The 20840-nt window shown below is 40.7% G+C and overlaps 2 protein-coding genes across 2 annotated transcripts; both read left to right on the top strand.

Annotated features, from left to right (window-relative positions):
- The first annotated feature begins 3559 nt into the window (after positions 1 to 3559).
- On the top strand, positions 3560 to 6364 carry LOC140145079 (uncharacterized). Its single transcript, XM_072166865.1, has one exon. The coding sequence runs from the start codon at positions 3560 to 3562 to the stop codon at positions 6362 to 6364; it is 2805 nt and encodes a 934-aa protein (XP_072022966.1).
- Positions 6365 to 14807: 8443 nt separating this feature from the next.
- On the top strand, positions 14808 to 15317 carry LOC140145060 (uncharacterized). The gene has a single exon (XM_072166850.1). The coding sequence runs from the start codon at positions 14808 to 14810 to the stop codon at positions 15315 to 15317; it is 510 nt and encodes a 169-aa protein (XP_072022951.1).
- The last annotated feature ends 5523 nt before the right edge of the window (positions 15318 to 20840 follow it).

Raw genomic sequence — 20840 nt, 5'->3', positions numbered from 1 at the left:
AAAGAGATGTGACCTGGATTACCTGGTGCTAGGATTTTGCAACGATGCATTGCTGAAAGAAAGAATGCCTGATCAGTGGTCTATTCTTAACATAATCCCAATACCAAAGCCAGGAGACCTAAGTCAAGGAGGTAATTACCGTGGCATCAGCATATCCTCAATAGCGGCCAAAACCTTCAATAGGTTGATACTCAACAGGATAAGCCCCAAGGTTGATGGACTTCTGAGAAACAACCAGAATGGCTTCAGAGTGGGAAGAACTACTGTCAGCCACATACTGGCTCTTAGAAGGATAATAGAAGGAGTGAAGGCCAAAAACCAGCCATTGTAACATTCAATGACTTCCGAAAAGCCTTCGACACTATTCACCGAGGCAAGATGCTACAAATCCGCAGAGCCTATGGGATACCACAATAACTTGTGGATGTCATTAGAAGGACATACAAGAAAACCAGAGCCAAAGTGGTCTCCCTTGATGGAGAAACTGAGCTGTTTGACATCGCAGCCGGCGTTCTACAAGGTGATACCCTTGCCCTGTATCTGTTTGTGATAGTGCTTGACTATGCTTTGAGAGTGGCTATAGATGGCAAGGAAGAAGCACTAAGATTCCAGCCTGAAAGGAGAAAGAGCAGACGAGTTGGGCCAGAAGTGGTAACCGACCTGGACTTCGCTGATGACATCGCCCTACTGTGAGAAGAAATAAAACAAGCTCAGGAACTGCTACAAAGGGTAGATACATCAGTCGGAAGAGTCGGCTTAAAGATGAATGCCACCAAGACAAAGTTCATGTCCTTTAACCAAGATCAGCAAGTTAACATCAGCACAAATAATGGTACAAAGCTAGATGAGGTGAAAGACTTCAAATATCTCGGAGCATGGATGGCTAGCACAGAGCATGATGTCAAAACACGCAAGACAGCCTCTTGGAGAGCATGCAAGAGCTTAAGTAAGATCTGGAAGTCTGCTCTACCAAAGAATTTCAAACTGCGGGTCTTCAGTGCAACAGTGGAGTCTGTGTTAACGTACGGATGTGAAGCCTGGACCATAACTCCCAAACTATCTAAAGAGCTGGACGGCTGTTATACTCGTATGCTTAATGCAGTGTACAACATCCATTGGCAACAGCACATAAGCAACAAAGAGTTGTGTGGAGACCTCCCAAGGCTCTCGGAGAAGATCAGGAAAGGAGAACACGCTTGCTGGCCACTGCTTCAGGAGCAAGTGTGCACCTGTCGCCAACCTGATAAACTGGGCACCCAAACATGGAACAAGAAACCCTGGTAGACCACCACTTACATATGTAGATGTACTCAAGCAAGACACCGGACTGGAAGCATCTGACTTGGTAACGGCGATGCAGGACAGGAGGATATGGAGAGCTGTCGTGGTTCGGGAAAACAACCCGAAATAAGCGAGTAAGCAAGTAAGTAAGCAGTATAGATTGAAGAATCAGTTTGAATGCTTGTTTGGTAAAAAAATGATGCTTTCAGAAAAAGTTGCATTTTCAACATCCCATACATCTAATGTACAAACCGTTTTCGATATCATTTCGTTATGAACACGGCAGAGTGCCGAATACGCAAAATTGCTGTTCTGAGTAAACGGCGTTTGAAAATCTTGGTACCATTCCATTGGACCTTCTAAAAATTTAGAACATTCGTGAGCACTCATTTGAAATGTATATTATAGAAGTGAATGTACACGAATTATTGGCAATACTTGCATGTTCTGAAATAATAATTATTGATACAAGGTGTCCCATAAAAAAGGTTACATGTAGAAAATGTCATAATTGGAGTTGATCCCTTAAAATAAAAGTGGATTGTTTTCTGGGTAATTCACCTTAATGTCATGATCCCTTAAATCTAGTTACATGTGCACTGAAGCTTGTAATCTAGATGTGGTGTGTGTATTGTATGTAGTGGTCAGACCTGGATCCTAGGTCAGCCCATTTCTTTTGTGGACAATTCTTTAGGTATTGTCAATATTCAGATTTTTTGTGTGTCATGTAAATTAGTTTCTGGCTTGGTGGATGCATGTTCACAGAATATCTGGGCATTCAATTTTAACACCTGATTGAGATAAGATCTGCTGCCCATTTCACTGAGGAAGTGAAATGCTGTTTTATTCAGCATGATGGATATTTCTCTTTACTAACATCGTATGGCTAAAAGGCTTTACCAGTTTGCGATGCTTCATACAGAAAGATATACCAGGTCTTATGGAAGCTAGAATCAGCAATAGAAGCTAATTTGTGCCTTGTGTTTGAGTCGGGTTTGGCGAAGTTTAAAATGGTCGTCGTGGTTGAAGCTGACACTTTAACTTTTCCAACTTTGTGAGAACCATGCTGGTTTAAGACATTGTTCGTGTAAGTAAAATAATATTGTTTGTAAATTATAAAGTGGAATTAATGATGAATTAGTTATTTAAAGAAAGCTTTGCTTGTGATAGTTTAAATTATTGTTTTGGCGGGAAAATCAAATTTAGATTTTCATAGTGTGATAAATTTTGTGTTCTGCATAAAGTTCCAAATTGAACATAATTAAATTGGTGCTGAACATATCATGTAATTTTGTGTCGAGATTGACAATTTAAATCATCCTGCGGTAAAGACATAAACTTCAGGAATTTAAAATATATCTTGTGGAACTAGCCGTGTGTGAATGTTGTAAAGAAGTTCCACATCGTTCATTAATCAAAGAAAGAAGTCAGTAGTATATTCTGTGGCTCATTTGGAAATATGAAATAGTCTTCCAGATAGAATATTGTGTGAAGTTTATCATATGAACTTGAAAACAAATCCTAGTCACGGATTCATTAATTGTATTTATACAGCCGTACATGGGTGTGTATACTCTACTCTTGGACTTGGACGTTGGGAACTGTTGTTTTCGTCGACATTCTGCATTCCATGTAATTAACCGTTGGTTGAACTAGGCGTGGCTACGTGTGTGGCATCATTGAGAATGGATTCAACGCACTGTATAACTGACAACGTTGTAATGGAACTCTAGTCATGTAACGACGTTTAAAACGTATCCTTTCCAAGTGCACTTGGTATATTTTTTTTTATCGCGATTGATTAAATTGAGTATACTCATTAATTAGTTTCATCTGACTAGTCATAATATATTTAATCGTTAATGCCATTGTGATATTTATTTATTTTTTCATGCGTATAAGAGAACTTTTTTTTGAAGTATTTATTATAATCCTTTTGTTGCGTGACATTATTTCGTCTCTTTGTTGTTCACATTATTTGCTGCGTGGCTTAGCTTAGCGTCGGTTGGGAATTTCAGTCCAATCCTGACATTTGTGGGGGCTCGTCCGGGAGATAAAAACAAAGCTAATAGCAAAAGTTACCAGTTATTTTGTGAACAAGATTGATGACTATTTTGTCCGTATTTCTGCGCATTGTTGGAAGAGTGTTTGGTTGTGTCAAAATAGTGTCAGCAAGGTATTCAGGTTCAATAGGCTCATTTGCAATTCTGCTTCTATATACGATTTGTGCATTGAATTTCTGGTTGCGCTCTATTGCGGTAATTAATTGTTCCCAATCATGGATACTGATAAATTAACTTTGCCAGGAGAAAAGATGGGTTATACAGGGGAGGACCTAAAACAATTTGTCAAGACGCAGCGTGACCTTGGGCGAGATGAACGTGCAGCACAGCGCGAATATGAGAAAGAGGCACTTGTATTGCAATTAAGAATTGAGGAACTAAGGAAAGAAAATGCAGCTAAGGGCATTAAAACAGAACATGCATCTGCAGGCCAGGGTAAAGCAAAAATTCCCAAATTGCCAGAATTCCGTGAGGATAAGGATGACATTGATGCTTACTTACAAAGATTTGAAAGGTACGCGGAATCAAATCAATGGAACAGGGATGACTGGGCTTTAAATCTTAGTGCATTGTTGCATGGGAAGGGTTTAGATACTTATGCTAGGCTTGCACCAACTGATACTTATGATGTTCTAAAATCTGAATTACTCAAGGCGTATCAAATGACCGAAGATGGATTTAGAAGTAAGTTCCGTTCAGCTAAACCTGAACAAACAGAAAGTGCTCCACAGTTCGCGACAAGATTGGAGAACTATCTGATTAGGTGGGTAGAACTGGCTGCTGTAACCAAGAATTTTGCTGGGTTATCGGACTTGTTAATACGTGAGCAATTTGTCGCTGGCTGTAACAAAGACATGGCGTTGTTCTTAAAAGAAAGGAAACCTAAAAATGTTGCCGAAATGACTCAATTGGCTGAACAGTACATAGAGGCGAGAGGTGGATGGAATGCTTCCTTTGGAGGTAAGTTACCACATCAAAAAGGTCAACAATCTTCAGGTAAGAAGACTAACACTACCCCTCCCACTCATGGTACTAATCCAAAGCAGAGTACGAATACTGGAGGTAACCAACGAAGGTGTTTTATTTGTGACAAAGTAGGACACATGGCTAAAGACTGTTATCGCCGCACTAGACCTACTTTGAAAGCTGCTAGTTTACAGGGAAGTGCATCACATGGACACAAATCAGGTAAACAATGTAAGAAGTTAAATCAGACTGATACTTCATCTTCTCTTTGCACTGCATGTAGTTGTGAGTCTTGTGGACAGAACAGAGTGCAGACTGCATCTGCGTGTTTGCTGGTCTCAAATGAAATGTATGGTGAAGGTGTGAAATCAGACGATGCGTATGTAACGATGTCTTGTGGTCATAAACTTCCTCTTGCGAGTGCTGCGTGTAGTGATAATTTAGTAGAGGATATGCCGGTCGTTCAAGGTTTTCTTGGTAGTAAGGAGGTTCAGGTGATGAGAGACTCTGGGTGTGATGCAGTAGCTGTAAGGAAGCGACTTGTGCCAGAAGAGAAATTTACTGGAGTATATGACAAATGTCGTCTTATTGATGGTACGGTGAGAACTTTTCCTGTTGCATGTCTGGATGTTGATACACCATATTTCACTGGTCATGTTCATGCTCTGGTGATGAATGATCCTGTGTATGATTTGATTTTGGGTAATAATCTCCGTGGGGTACGTGAACCTAAGGATCCTGATCCTGATTGGAAACCACGTTGTCAGTCAAGTGTAAACACAGATGACGAGGTCCATGGTGAAGTTAGTAATGTGATGAACGCTGTACAAACTCGTAGTCAAAAGGTGGCAAGTGAGAAACTCAAGAAAGCTCTTAAGGTACCAAAGGTAGTTACTGAGATTATTTCTGCTGATGAGTTGCAAAAGGCTCAGGCTGATGATCCAAGTTTGAATAAGATTCGCGAGTTAGCAGAATCGGGTGAAGTAAAGGTGAGTCGTTGTGGTGGTACATCAAAGTTTGTGTGTAAGGATGGTATTTTGTTCCGTGAATTTCAGTCTCCATCTGTCAACTTTGGTGAAAGTCTCAACCAAGTTGTTGTTCCTCAACCATTTCGTATGCAAGTTATGAAGTTGGCTCATGAAACGCTCTTAGGAGGACATGCTGGTGTGAATAAAACCACTCTCAAGGTCTTGAAACATTTCTTTTGGCCTGGTGCACAAGCAGACATTGGTAGATTATGTAGATCATGTGATATCTGTCAGCGAACATTTCCCAAAGGTAGAGTAACAAAGGTTCCTCTTGGTAGTATGCCGATCATCGATGTTCCATTCAGTCGTATAGCGATGGATCTTGTTGGTCCTATTTTTCCGTCTACAGAACGAGGTCATCGTTTTATCCTTACAGTAGTGGATTACGCTACTCGGTTTCCTGAGGCAGTTCCGCTTCGTAACATAGATTCGATATCAGTAGCAGAGGCACTGCTGGATATTTATTCCAGAGTTGGTTTTCCTCGTGAGGTACTTAGTGATCAAGGTAGACAATTCACGTCTGAAGTGATGGCTGAAGTCAATAGATTGTTATCTATCCGTCAGTTAACCACAACTGCTTGGCATCCGATGACAAATGGTATGTGTGAAAGATTCAATGGTGTGTTGAAAGCTTCTCTGAGAAAGATGTGTGAAGAACGTCCACGTGATTGGGATAGGTATATCAATGCATTACTTTTTGCGTATAGAGAAACCCCTCATGCTAGTACTGGGTTTTCTCCGTTTGATCTTTTGTATGGTCGATCTGTGAGAGGTCCTCTTGGTATGTTAAAGGAGTTCTGGACAGGTCAGATAGAAGAACCAGAAACCAAGACCACATTTGAGTATGTTCTGGATCTGCAGGATAGGTTGCAGAAAACATGTGATCTTGCTAGGGAAGAGATGAAGAAGTCTCAAGGTAAGTACAAGATGTACTATGACAGAAAGGCTAAGGCTCGGAAATTTGATGTTGGAGATGAGGTATTGTTGTTGCTTCCTACAGACCATAACAAACTTCTATTACATTGAAGGGTCCATTTCCTGTGGTAGGTAAAGTAGGTAGTATGGATTACAAGGTGGATTTCGGTACCAATGTGAAGACATTTCATGCAAATTTACTGAAGAAGTATTTTCGTAGAGATACTGATCAACCATCCAAGGTAGGGGCTGGTCTTTTACAGATTGCGTGTAGTGCCATCATTGAAAGTGAAGTACAAGAAGAGTCGGAAATGTCAGAGGAAGATGATGTGTCTTTGACGAATGAAGATCTTCTACAGATTCCATCTTTTCAGGCTGAAGAAACCATAGCTGATGTACATATCAACCAAGACTTGACAGAAGGGCAGAGTTTGGAAGTGAAGAGATTGTTGGGTAACTATAGTAGTGTACTAACCGACAAACCAGGGTTTACTCATCTAGGTTCGCATGATATCAAACTTACGGATAGTACACCGGTTCGTACTAAGCCATATCCTATTCCATATGCTTTACGAGACTCGGTGAAGGAGGAAATTAAAACAATGTTGGAGTTGGATGTGATCGAACCATCAACTAGTCCATATGCATCGCCGCTGGTTGTCGTCAAGAAAGCAGATGGTAAGAATCGAATATGTTGCGACACTCGCAGAATTAACGCGATTACCGAATTTGACGCAGAGGGGATTCCTTCTCCTCAAGAAATCTTTGATCAATTGGGAGATGCACAGTATTTCTCAAAGTTAGACCTCAGTAAGGGTTATTGGCAAGTTCCACTGACTGAGAATGCCAAACCGCTTACTGCATTCCTTGCTTTTGATCAGTTGTATCAATACCGGAGAATGCCGTTCGGGCTCGTCAACGCTCCTGCGACATTTTCTAGGATTATGAGGAAACTGTTGAACAATCTTGACAAAGTAGTAAACTACATAGATGACATATTAGTGTATACAGTCACTTGGGAAGAACACTTGGAGAAACTGAATGAACTTATGAAGAGGCTTAGAGATGCGAACTTGACTGCTAAACCTTCAAAGTGCTATATCGGCTTTGAACGTGTCGAATTCCTAGGTCATACTGTTGAGAAGGGATGTCGTCATCCAAATCTAGATAAGTTGGAGGTCATACAGAAGGCTCCACGTCCTGTGACCAAAACACAGCTGAAGTCGTTTTTGGGTCTTGCCGGTTTCTACAGGCAATACATTCCGAACATTGGAGCCATAGCGGTACCATTGACAGACAAGACGAAAGCTGGTGAACCAACGAAAATCAACTGGGAGAGAAGCCAAGAATTAGCATTTCAGACCCTCAAGAGTATGCTTGGAAAAGCACCCATTCTACATCTACCTGACTTCCATCGTCAATTCATTCTACGCACAGATGCAAGTGATGTAGCGATCGGAGCTGTCCTGTTCCAGGAGTTTGAAGGTGTCAAATTTCCACTTGCATATTTAAGTAAGAAGTTGAACAAAGCACAGAGAGGATATGCGATAATGGAGAAAGAGTGTCTTGCCGTTGTATGGGCAATTCGCAAGTTGGAACTTTATTTGTACGGACGAGACTTTGTCTTAGAAACAGATCATCAACCACTGCTATGTGTGAAGCGTTCCAAAGTTGCAAATGGTCGGATAATGCGCTGGGCATTGTCATTGCAACCATATCACTACAGGATTGAGGCAATCAAGGGAAGTGACAACATTGGCGCAGACTACATGAGCAGGATTTCACATGAATAAGGTGATGTGTATTTTTGTGTAGCATTGGAAATTCAAAGATAGAATTTGTGCAATGTACATTGGAGAAGGTAAGAGTCATGTGAAAAGTAATTTTGAGTATATATCTTCTTGGTGAAGACAGGTCACAGTTACAACTGTAAATCCGCTTAAGGTTAAGTGGTAGATGGTAAGTTGTGGAAAAAGTAAATCCGCTTATTTTTAAGTGGTGATTGTGTGTTATATGGAAATTGTGTAGCCACAATTTGTTTAAGGGGGGACGTAAATGTCATAATTGGAGTTGATCCCTTAAAATAAAAGTGGATTGTTTTCTGGGTAATTCACCTTAATGTCATGATCCCTTAAATCTAGTTACAGGTATGTGCACTGAAGCTTGTAATCTAGATGTGGTGTGTGTATTGTATGTAGTGGTCAGACCTGGATCCTAGGTCAGCCCATTTCTTTTGTGGACAATTCTTTAGGTATTGTCAATATTCAGATTTTTTGTGTGTCATGTAAATTAGTTTCTGGCTTGGTGGATGCATGTTCACAGAATATCTGGGCATTCAATTTTAACACCTGATTGAGATAAGATCTGCTGCCCATTTCACTGAGGAAGTGAAATGCTGTTTTATTCAGCATGATGGATATTTCTCTTTACTAACATCGTATGGCTAAAAAGGCTTTACCAGTTTGCGATGCTTCATACAGAAAGATATACCAGGTCTTATGGAAGCTAGAATCAGCAATAGAAGCTAATTTGTGCCTTGTGTTTGAGTCGGGTTTGGCGAAGTTTAAAATGGTCGTCGTGGTTGAAGCTGACACTTTAACTTTTCCAACTTTGTGAGAACCATGCTGGTTTAAGACATTGTTCGTGTAAGTAAAATAATATTGTTTGTAAATTATAAAGTGGAATTAATGATGAATTAGTTATTTAAAGAAAGCTTTGCTTGTGATAGTTTAAATTATTGTTTTATGGGAAAATCAAATTTAGATTTTCATAGTGTGATAAATTTTGTGTTCTGCATAAAGTTCCAAATTGAACATAATTAAATTGGTGCTGAACATATCATGTAATTTTGTGTCGAGATTGACAATTTAAATCATCCTGCGGTAAAGACATAAACTTCAGGAATTTAAAATATATCTTGTGGAACTAGCCGTGTGTGAATGTTGTAAAGAAGTTCCACATCGTTCATTAATCAAAGAAAGAAGTCAGTAGTATATTCTGTGGCTCATTTGGAAATATGAAATAGTCTTCCAGATAGAATATTGTGTGAAGTTTATCATATGAACTTGAAAACAAATCCTAGTCACGGATTCATTAATTGTATTTATACAGCCGTACATGGGTGTGTATACTCTACTCTTGGACTTGGACGTTGGGAACTGTTGTTTTCGTCGACATTCTGCATTCCATGTAATTAACCGTTGGTTGAACTAGGCGTGGCTACGTGTGTGGCATCATTGAGACTGGATTCAACGCACTGTATAACTGACAACGTTGTAATGGAACTCTAGTCATGTAACGACGTTTAAAACGTATCCTTTCCAAGTGCACTTGGTATATTTTTTTATCGCGATTGATTAAATTGAGTATACTCATTAATTAGTTTCATCTGACTAGTCATAATATATTTAATCGTTAATGCCATTGTGATATTTATTTATTTTTTCATGCGTATAAGAGAACTTTTTTTTTGAAGTATTTATTATAATCCTTTTGTTGCGTGACATTATTTCGTCTCTTTGTTGTTCACATTATTTGCTGCGTGGCTTAGCTTAGCGTCGGTTGGGAATTTCAGTCCAATCCTGACATAGAAAATGTACCGCATTTTGTGATGGTTCAACAAAACAATGTGATTTTTTCAGATATTATTTATTCATCCTTCTTGTAACTGTTTGCTAAGTTTCAATTTCGTATCTTAAAAGTAACTTAACTTATGAGCGCAAGATGACAGGTATGTCAAGAGCTGGCTAACCATCAAAATATCGCACGAACATTGAACACAAGCACTGAGATTTTTTTTTATTTAGAGGTTAATAACTGCGCATCGGTTATTTAGAGGGCATTGTGAGAAATCTAAACATCGTGCCTTTGGAACCGAGGAATATCCCGATGGGCGCAGCCCCGAGGGATATTCCGAGGTCCAAAGCAAAATGTTTAGATTTTTCACAATGCCCGACATATAACCGATGCAAAGTTATTAACCTCATTCATAACCGTCACTTTGATCTTTAAAATTAACAAAATAACATAACATTAACATTCTGCCATGCTATGGCTTGGCCTACTCAAGTACCCCGCCAAATGCACGGTGGCTATGACGGCAGTAGACCGAGCCTCATGTTGCATTACGGTATGTCACATAAAGAGCTTGGTCAGGAATGCTTGGAATGCGGGCTGTGTACGTAAGTTGTGAACTTGACATTCACAGTGGTACTAGTAGAGGGTACATAGTTTATGTCACGAAAAGGATATTTATATTTGTTTACATTAACTTAGATTATTTTCAAAATTTACATGTAACCTTTTTTGGGACACCCGGTATTACCCTTAAAACGCATTTTAACAGCTATTCGGCTTTATGCTGTATCCAAAATGTCTCTACCACTGCGCAGAGAGAGGCCGAATACGCATTCAACTACGTGTAAACCAAAGCACGCATTTTTGATTTGGGGCATTTGTGTAGAATTTACTGATCGTCATAAGGCTATGTAGACTTAACTTGCCAATGCTCATTAAGTTTGAGATTTAGATAACTTGACCTTTACCCCCTTTTACCCCTCCTGCATTAGAATAATCTTATTAGAATGACAAAACTAGACCCTCTTCTTGGACGGCAGCGGACATCGCTGCTCCCCACGTAAAAATCATCGTCACTTTCATCTGCATCTTTTGTTAGCTCAGTAAAGTAGTCGTTGTTTTCACACTGCTCCGAATTCTCGCGATTCACAATACAATGAGCCTCCAACGGTTGCTCTTGCTAGTCCAAACTTTGACCTCCAGGGTCGACATCGCCTTCATAACCACCATTGGGTTTTTAATACACGAGTGTGATAATAATAATGCTGAAAACAGTTCCACAAAAGATTCCGTGTGATCAATTGATCGGAAATGGATCTACTACAATTATTGTAAACTTCTGTTTAGTGTACACACGCGTGTGCCATAATTATATTGACATTTAAACACACATTGACATGTTCCTGTGTTGTATTCGTATTACGCGGGCTTTGGATGGCGACATTTGCCCATGATTTGCCCACTGCGTATTTTGGCCTTTCCCCATCGACCGCTGGAGGCGCATCGTATTGTGAATCGACCGAATTACACAGGTCTGTGTATGGCAACTTCTCTGCTCTGCAAGAGCACCTGTTTGAAGCACAGTCTGATGTGCATTGGCATTTGGCCATCTCAAGTATATATTTGGGTGCTGGCAGGACACTTGTAGTTAACAGCACCAATTTATTATTTGTGTTCTGTAAAACCCATCCAGTACTGGATTCAAAAACTCTTTGACAGAAGACACTCTCTTGACTTGGACACATACTCTGAGGATATGTTGCTTCAAAGCAAGCATAAATAATTGGTGGCAGCCTTGTACTTTCTGCCATGTGTGTGCAGAGAAGATACCATCGTAGTTCAGGTATAGCTTAATTGCATACTTATTCCCTTAGGGCAGTATACTGAGCACACAAACACGTCTAAAGTAGAAACAGTGGCTTCTGTTACATCTACTCCTTCCATGAGTGTGTGGAAAGCATTGATTGTAGCACTGGGGGCTTTTAGGAAGGCTTTCATCCGTGTTCCTTTACCTGTTCCATTTTTTCAGTATTGTCTTCACCGGTTAATGAATGGAACAACGGTAAAACATGATTGAATCCCTAGGCGATAACGTGTACGTATATAGTCCGTCCAGGAGGCATTCCAAATCGGTTGTATCTTGATTAGTCCTGATGCCGTTGCCGGAGAGAAAATGATCATTTCTGCATCTGTGTGAGTGTTTGAGATGCTGACACAGCCAAGCATATCATCAATATATCCGCTTCCTCATGATTATTGTCCTCAAATTGCAAGTTAGCATTGCTCTTTATAATATGTCCAGATGCTGAGACAATTACCAATTTTGAGGATTCCATGTTGCACTCTGAAAGACCTTTGCTCGATCAGGTCATTGTTTGGTTTGAGAAAGAAGACGGCTCATAGGTTACCAGGATCTTTCCCATGACGTCTTTTTCCCTAATCTTGCTCTTGAGGGAAGTATACTCATATACGTGTCAAAAACGTGAATGATCTCATCAATGTTATCAGTCATTCTCCATGTTCTCATCAACCTGACATTGAAGCATTTACTGAGATCCTTCATTGTATTCACCCATGCTGGCTTTGTCAGTTTCTGAACTTTATACAATCATACCATCCACTACTGCAATTCTTCTATATACTAGGTCCCCGGGGGCACTTCAACTTTGGAGGTGACGCGTATGTAGGGCTGTTAAGAGTAAGACCCCCTTTTTCAGCATCGCTGTCACCCAAAGACCCCATATTTTTTTACGAACACATGCTCTGTCACCCAAAGCCCCCTTATTTTTACATTTGATCTGTCACCCAAAGACCCTTACAAGTTCAATTTGAACAGCAACTTCCATTTATCACCGATTTTGTTACTTATTTTGGAAAAAACAATGAAATTTGAAGCCATTTCGAGCTAGAAATGCGATTTTCGAGGTTTTTGTGGCGCTGTTTCGGCTCTCACCCAAAAATTTCAATTAAAAAAAAGTCATGTTCTCACCCAATGACCCCATATTTTTAAATTTTGTTCTCACCGAATGCCAAAAATCATGCTCTCACCCAATGACCCCATATTTTTTACATTTTGCTCTCACCGAATGCCCCTTTAGTGCGGAAGTGCCAGCCCTACACCTATATCCTTTTCATATTGAAGTGCCCCCGGGACTAGGTCGTGACTCATTAAGAGGGTGGATGTTTTCTCTCTAGTATTTCAATTTGGAGTTGACTCATTGAGTTGCGTGCACGCAGTCGCTGTGGTATATGATACACTGGGAGGTTGCTCATTGAATTGAGAGGATTAAGGCCTCGAAGGTGACTTACTTTGCCTACTACGAGTATCAAAAAGTATTTGAAATCACCCAGAAGGCTAGGTACTATATCGATGACATTTTGTCAGTGTAATTATTGATCCTTATGTACACTATGGTGCAAAGGTGCAAAAGTATATTTACTTTTTTTACAGGTGGCACTAGATGCCACCTGCTGTCCCGGTTACCACGCGTAAATAATAATAATAATAATAATGGAGGGTTCTTAGTAGGCGCGCAATCTTCAAACGAACTCAAGGCGCACAAACAATAAAGACAAACAAGTTAGTTACATATGTGAATCCGGAAAAGCACGAGTTTTAAGTTGTTTTTGAACTGAGTAAGCGAATGTAGAAGATGGAGGCTGTTTGGAAGCGAGTTCCAAACAGCCGGGGCAGCAAAATGAAAGGAGCGTTCACCAGCCGATTTTAGATTTACACGGGGAGATTTCAATAATCTTTCAGTAGAAGATCGAAGTGATCGAGCTGGTTTGTACGTGCAGAGCGTGGCAGACAGATAAGTTGGTAAAATATCTTCAAAGTGCCGACAAACAAAAGCTTATACTGAATCCGAAATTCTAATGGCAGCCAGTGAAGCCCATATATGACGGGGGTGATATGCTCATACTTCCTTTTCTTCATGATTAAACGGGCCGCGCAATTTTGTATTCTTTGAAGTCTGTTAAGTTGGTAAGTGGTGATACCAGTCAAGGACGAGTTACAGAAGTCAAGACGTGATGTAATAATTGAATTGACAAGACATGATGTAGCTTTATCAGACCGATAAGGCCGAATACACCCAATACGTCTTAAAGACAAAAATGATGAACGGCAAACTTCACTGATGTGACTGGACATGGATAAAGTTTGATCCAATCTCACCCCAAGGTACTTAACAGACTGCTGTATTTTGATATCAGAATTCAAAATTGTGATGGAATTACTAGCAACCTGCTTGCCCACAATCATAACCTCGGTCTTATCTGTGTTTAGCATTAGCTTATTGCTGTCCATCCAACATAAAATAATGTCACTGATACATTCTTGAATTGCGATCTAGTTACCTCAAACTTCTCAGGAGGACCACTTTGAAATACAACGGTATCATCGGCATACTTATGGAAAGAGCAATTGTGAAGATTGATGACATCTGAGAGGGATTGGGAATATAATGTAAACAAAACTGGCCCCAATACAGAGCCCTGTGCAACCCCTTACGAAATTGGGCACGGATTTGAAGTAGAACCATTAGCAATGACATATTGGAATCTTTGTGACACATATGAATGAAACCATTTAAGAACATTGCCACTGATACCGAAAGTGATTTCAAGGCGTCTAAGAAGAATTGAGTGGTCGAGCGTATCAAACGCAGCACTGAGGTCAAGGAGGGCAACGAGTGAGACAAATTTCTCTTCAGAGTTTTTGAGCAGGCGGTCCATGACACTCAGTACTGCGGTTTCAACACTATGACCCTTCCTATACGCCGATTGATTTATTTCCAATAGGTTATTGTCAAAAAGGTGTTGCGTTTATGGCATTACTGAAACAGCGCAGGCATGGCTTGCCTCCTATCTCACCAAGAGAGATCACCAAGTTTGTGTGTCAGGTGCCATGTCTGAAAGCCTTCCTCTGCTGTATGGACTTCCACAGGTGTCTTGCATCAGCCCGGGAATTTTTACAATGTACACTTATCCAATGGGAGCAATCATCCGCCGTTATAACATCAATTACCACCTTTATGCGGATGATGTGCAACTTTATATTGAATTTGACCCTAAAATTCCGGGTGATGCTGCTGTTGCAGCTTTTAAGCTCCAGGCTTGTATTGCAGAACTTAAGATATGGATGAGCACTAACAAGCTGCAGCTAAACAAAAGTAAAACAGAGTTCATGGTGTTAGCTTCAAAACACAACCTGAAAGACCTTTCTACTGTCACTTTGAATTTGGATAACACCACCATCACCCCTTCAACTGTCATTAAGAACCTCGGTGTCAAGTTCGAGTCTGACATGTCAATGACTGCTCAGGTTGCTTCCATATCTAGCTCCACTAATTACCATCTCCGCAATATCAACAGAATCCGTCGTTTCATTGACAAAGACACTTACAAGCAAGCAGTCAGAGCGCTAATAACATCCAGATTGGACTACTGCAACTCTCTGCTTATTAACATCACAGCCAAAGACTAAAAAGCTTCAAAAGATCCAGAACCGCTCTGCACGTCTCATTTTCCGGGCAAGCAGACGTGAGAACACTTCTCCTCTGATTCAAGAGTTGCACTGGTTGCCGGTCAAACAGCGAATCATCTTTAAGACCATCCTGCTTGTTTACAAGTGCCTGCACAATCAAGCCCCCATTTACCTCACTGAACTCCTTCACATTTACATTCCGTCTGTCAACCTGCGTTCCGGACACGACCAACCTCGCCTTGTTGTCAACAGAACTTTCACTGCGCAAGGGGATCGTGCTTTCACAAATGCTGCCCCAATGTTATGGAACACTTTACCAAATTTCATCAGAAACTCTATCACAGTTGCTTCTTTCAAGAGCCAAACAAAAACTCATTTATTCCCGGACTAATTCTTTCCCATGTTTCATGCTGCTTTGTTTTTATTTGTTATTTAGTAATGTAAGATGTGTAGTTTAAGATATTTTTTGTAAAGCGCCGAGGTCGTGTTTACTCATGTTACGGCGCTATATAAAAGCTGCTTGTTGTTGTTGTTGTTGCTGCTGCAATTGACGAAGAACCACTCTTTCTAGAAGTTTTGAGATAAACGGTAGATTGGATACCAGTCTGAAGTTCTTTAGATTATTACAGTCAAGTCCATGTTTCTTAAGAATTGGAGCTACAACAGCCTCTTTAAGTTTAGATGGAACAAAACCTAATAGAAGAGACTCGTTAATGATGCGAGTGATTAGAGGAACCAGGCTCTCGGCACATTGTTTGACAATGTATGTTGGAAGTGGGTCCAGGATGCAGGTTTTATTGGGCATTTCCTTCATCATAGCAACAATATCCTCTTCACAAACCTGAGAAAAATTATCAAACACTGGACCATCATAAATAGCAAAGCATGGAGGCTGGCAATGCCGAGAATCTAATTCCTCTCTTAGGCCTGTCATTTTGTCAGAGAAGAATTGGCAAAACTTGTCTGGCAATTCATCTACAGGAATATTAGATGGGAGGGCACGAGATTTTGATTTGCCCAGAAGCTCATTTGACACATTGAAAAGTTGTTTGGTGGAAAAACCGACAGAGTCTATTTCTTCCATAGTAGTCTTTCTTCGCGGCAGTAACATGCTTGATAGTATCGTTCCTAGCATTAATATACAACTCTTCGTGAACAGACAGTTTTGTCTTGCGCCAGAGTCGTTCGGCACGTCGACGCCTACGTCGCGCATTCCTGACTTCTCTTCTGTGGTGAGCCAGGGGCGGATGGTCTATCCTCAGGGGCGGTTTTGTTGTCAGCAAGTCAGCAGTTGCTGACAAGACCCCCCTGTTATTTTGGCCAAAGGGCCCCCTGCTTTTTTCTCAAAAAATACAAAAAAAAAATTCTCAAAATACAAGTAGGTCATCTAGTATGGGCCCAGGTCCCCAAATGTTAGATATAAGGGTATCATCAAAGCTGGCTCTAAAACTACAAAGGACCCTGTATGTGGACCGTGATACACTTAGGCCTAAAGGTCTTTCCCTTGGATATGAAGTTTGCCCCAGATATCCAAGATCAAGAGTTCCCGGGGCCCCAAATGTCAATACAAAGGGCCATTCGTTTCTCAAGAGCTCCAAAGGTCAAATATTATAGGTCCACTTGGCCCTTTGTTTTAACATTTGCGGCCCTCTGCCCCAGGGCCTACAATGTTTTAAAAAGTAATTCAAAGCAAATATAACAGTTCATGGTTCTGAGTTGGTACACCAGCACTTGGGCAGTGTACCTTTCATGGGTACATGGGCCTCATAATGTCAAATATTATGGGCTACAAGACCCAGATGGGCCCAGGCCCAGGGCCCCCAAAATATGGGTCCCCAAAATTGCCCCGTGATTCTTCCATTTTAGACCTAACACCATGTTTTGGGCCGTAAAGCGCGCTCTGGCCCTGTATATAGCAAAATTCACCTTCATTTTGGGCTAAAACAAACTGAATTTTTCCGTGCTTCACCAGGTAAATGTCATAGGAAAATCAAAAACAAAATATGCTCGGCTCCCCCTTAATTGTTATGCTTCTGCTGCAATCTTATACGTAAGTCAAATTAAACTAAGCCACTTGAGTGCATATGCTTTCCTCACAGTGAGTTTGTGGCCTCCAAATTTTGACCAGGGCCCCAAAAGGCAAATCCGGCCCTGACCAGAGGCCCTAAGCTGCATAGGCGTAGATCCGGTGGAGTGTATGGGGGATGGGGGATGATTTTGCACCATGTTTGAACAGTTTAGTTTCAAAATGGCAAAATGTTTCGCGCATTTGTGACATAAACTTATTTTGTCGCCAAAAGGTCCAGGATTAAAGAATTTTTTCCAACCCATCCCCCCTAATGTCAAAATTCACGCGTAACATATTGGCTTCCTATTCACTGAGGTCAGATTATGATATTAAAACTGATTCTGGACCTTAATCTGGGATTTTGCTTGCTTCTTAACTACCGGGCTTAACTATCAAATAAAAACAGAAAAGGAAATATTCCTTGTTCTTTTTACCTACTGTTCAAACACTCACAAATCTGATAAACCCTCGATTTGGATATAGAATAGTGTGAAATTGAAAATTTTCGCGCGGTTAGCGCGAAATTTACCATAATACATGAACTTTTACTTTAGGCCTAAATAGTATGAAATGGAATGAATATTCGCGCACTACGCACACATACCGGTATCTCATAACATTGGGCCGAACTAATGCCCGGGACTAATGCTCACTGGCCAAATTTGTTCTTGCGCTCCTCCCGACAAAAATGGGAAAATTGAGGCTCACATCGTGATTAAAATCCTGCTTTTTGAAGGGTTACAGTGCCCAGAAAATTTTATGATGAAATCAAAGCTGTCGACGGTGGTGATTGTCATATGGCACTGTTGCTTTATTAAAAGAAATTTCCAAACTGGGCACATGTCCTCACAGATGAGCCACGAACGTCCATCACTTACGGACAATGTGGCCACATTGCCAAAATGATCTTGCCGGTTATCGAGGCAGGTTCTGACATCTAGCACCACTGTAAAAAAAAAAACATACTTATGAGACCATTTTTGCACCATAATGTACATAAGGACCAGTGATTACACTGACAAAATTACATTGAAATAGCTTCTTCACTCCTAGGTGATTTTTAAAACTTTGATACCCCCTCGTAGATGTAGTCTGTGCGGTGGCACCCATAGTGGGTAGGAGAACATGAAAACTAATATGAGATACTGTATTAGGATCACATATTAAGTATCATGTGAGAGTATACTCTTGTACTCCAGAAGACAGGATCACATATTAAAGGTGCGACACTATGGAATATAAAAAGCAGGATATGGGTATGTTAAAAATTGAAATGAGGAATGGGGCTGGCTGGGGGTGGATACGGGGCGTTATCTCAAGGACAATATTGTTCAAGGTTGCGCCGCAGGCTTACAAAGAGACAATATTGTTCATGGTTGCGCCGCATGCTTACAAAGAAACAATAGCAATCAAGCTTAAACTTTAAATTAGCACCCGATAGAGGGCAGGGCCTGAAGAATGAGGGAAATTATGGGTAATATTTAACGGAATAAACTGCATAATCATATTATTTAGATTTATTCCGTTAAAAATCTTATTTTAACTTATCAAATTACTAGTTTTTATATTCTATGGTGTCAAATATTTAATATGTGATCCTGTCTTCTGGAGTACAAGAGTATACTCTCACATGATACTTAATATGTGATCCTAATACAGTATCTCATATTAGTTTTCATGTTCTCCTACCCACTATGGGTGGCGGTGTCTGTATTTGGAGATAAATCGATAATCTGACGGGGTGGGATGTCTCCGATATCTGCTATATACCGAGATGTGTCTCTGAGGTATCTGCACTTCCATAAGTGTCAACTTCAGTAACTCAGGGATTCACTTGGATTTATCTGGTGCAAACAGTGCTCTTGGTGTCAAGGTGAAATCATAGTTGCCAATAGCTTTTACAAGACGTCTGATGCGTCCCTGGTCCATTGCTGCCCATTCGCGTCTCAGAATTTGTTTCAGTCCAATCGAAGTTGTTGTTGGCTTGATCCTCTAGTCTACCCATTACTTTAAATGCCCCCACAAATGCTCCAACGGGTTCAGGTCTGGAGATTTGGTAGGCCATAACATACGATTGATGCCTTCTTGTTCCAGAAACTGGTTGGTTATCCTAGCCCTATGTGGAGTTGCATTATCGTCCATCAAGATGAAGTCTCTTGTAATTTTGGCATGTTCAAAAGGTGAGGTGTTACGAAGATGACCAGCCTAACCTGATCTAACTTATACGTTGAAATGACAACTTGGCAAAAAAAATAAAAATGTGTTATCTCTTCATGTTTCAACTAGGGATTAAGTGCACAAACGATAAGCATAATTCGATAATGAAGATTATCATTCATCCAGGTATAAATAACTATGAAATTATTATGATCTGATCTACTGGACTTACGTTTTTGTGAGTGGCAATATTTCACATCCTATCTCGGATGCATCATCAGGCCATCTGATGTTAAAGCGGCTAAAGTTCGTTGACCTGTGAAGAGGATGTTATGTCACAGGTCGAAGATGAGCAAAACCTTTGAGGGATCTTCTTTATTGCTGAACAATAGGTTGAACGGTTGGCTCTTGCATCGTATACCGGCACACCCCCTACGCACTGGTTTCGATATGTCGACGACACATGGGTGAAGATTCGTAAGGCTCAAATTGCCCCCTTCTTTGATCACATAAACAGTGTCAACGAACATATTAAGTTCACGCAGGAAGAACTCAAGGAAGGCAAACTTGCCTTTTTAGACTGTGTAGTTACAGTGGAAAGTGATGGTCGCTTAGAAACATCTGTGTACAGAAAGGACACACACACAGATCAGTACTTGTTATTTGATTCCTACCATCCACTGATTCATAAGCTCGAGTAATACGGACGCTATTTCATAGAGCGGACACGATTCCGTCAAGTGAGAACGCTAAGGAAAAGGAACGCGAACACCTTCAGAAAGCCTTGAATCTTTGCGGATATCGCGATTGGACTTTTCACAAAGCTCTCTCAAACCAAATCAGCTGATAAAGTGTCCACCGCACATGCGACGCAAGGTGACGGTGAATCTAAACGCGGCAGGAGGAGTATCTGGAGTGTCGGAGAAACTTCGCAGAATTTTCAAAGATCAAGGGATTCCAGTGTCGTTCAAACCAAAGAACACCTTGCGGCAAGCGCTGGTCCATCCCAAGGACAAACAACCACAGGACAAACAAAGCAACATTGTGTACGCAATTCAGTGCAAGGACAATGGATGTGATGACCTTTACATACATAGGGAGACCAAACAGACTCTAGCGAAGCGCATGTACCAGCATAGGAGAGCTAGCACTGGTTGCGGAGACTCTGCGGTTTACACGCACTTAGACAGCACTAATCATTCATTTGACAACAAGGACGTCAAGATATTAGATCGCGAAGGCAGATGGTTTGAGAGAGGAGTCAAGGAAGCGATTTATGTTAAACGGGAGGAGCCTTC

This window comes from Amphiura filiformis, chromosome 2 (genome assembly GCF_039555335.1).
Source record: "Amphiura filiformis chromosome 2, Afil_fr2py, whole genome shotgun sequence".
In the NCBI taxonomy this organism is placed as follows: domain Eukaryota; kingdom Metazoa; phylum Echinodermata; class Ophiuroidea; order Amphilepidida; family Amphiuridae; genus Amphiura; species Amphiura filiformis.
The sequence above is the reverse complement of the archived record's forward strand: the minus strand, read 5'-3'. Positions and strand labels throughout refer to the sequence as shown.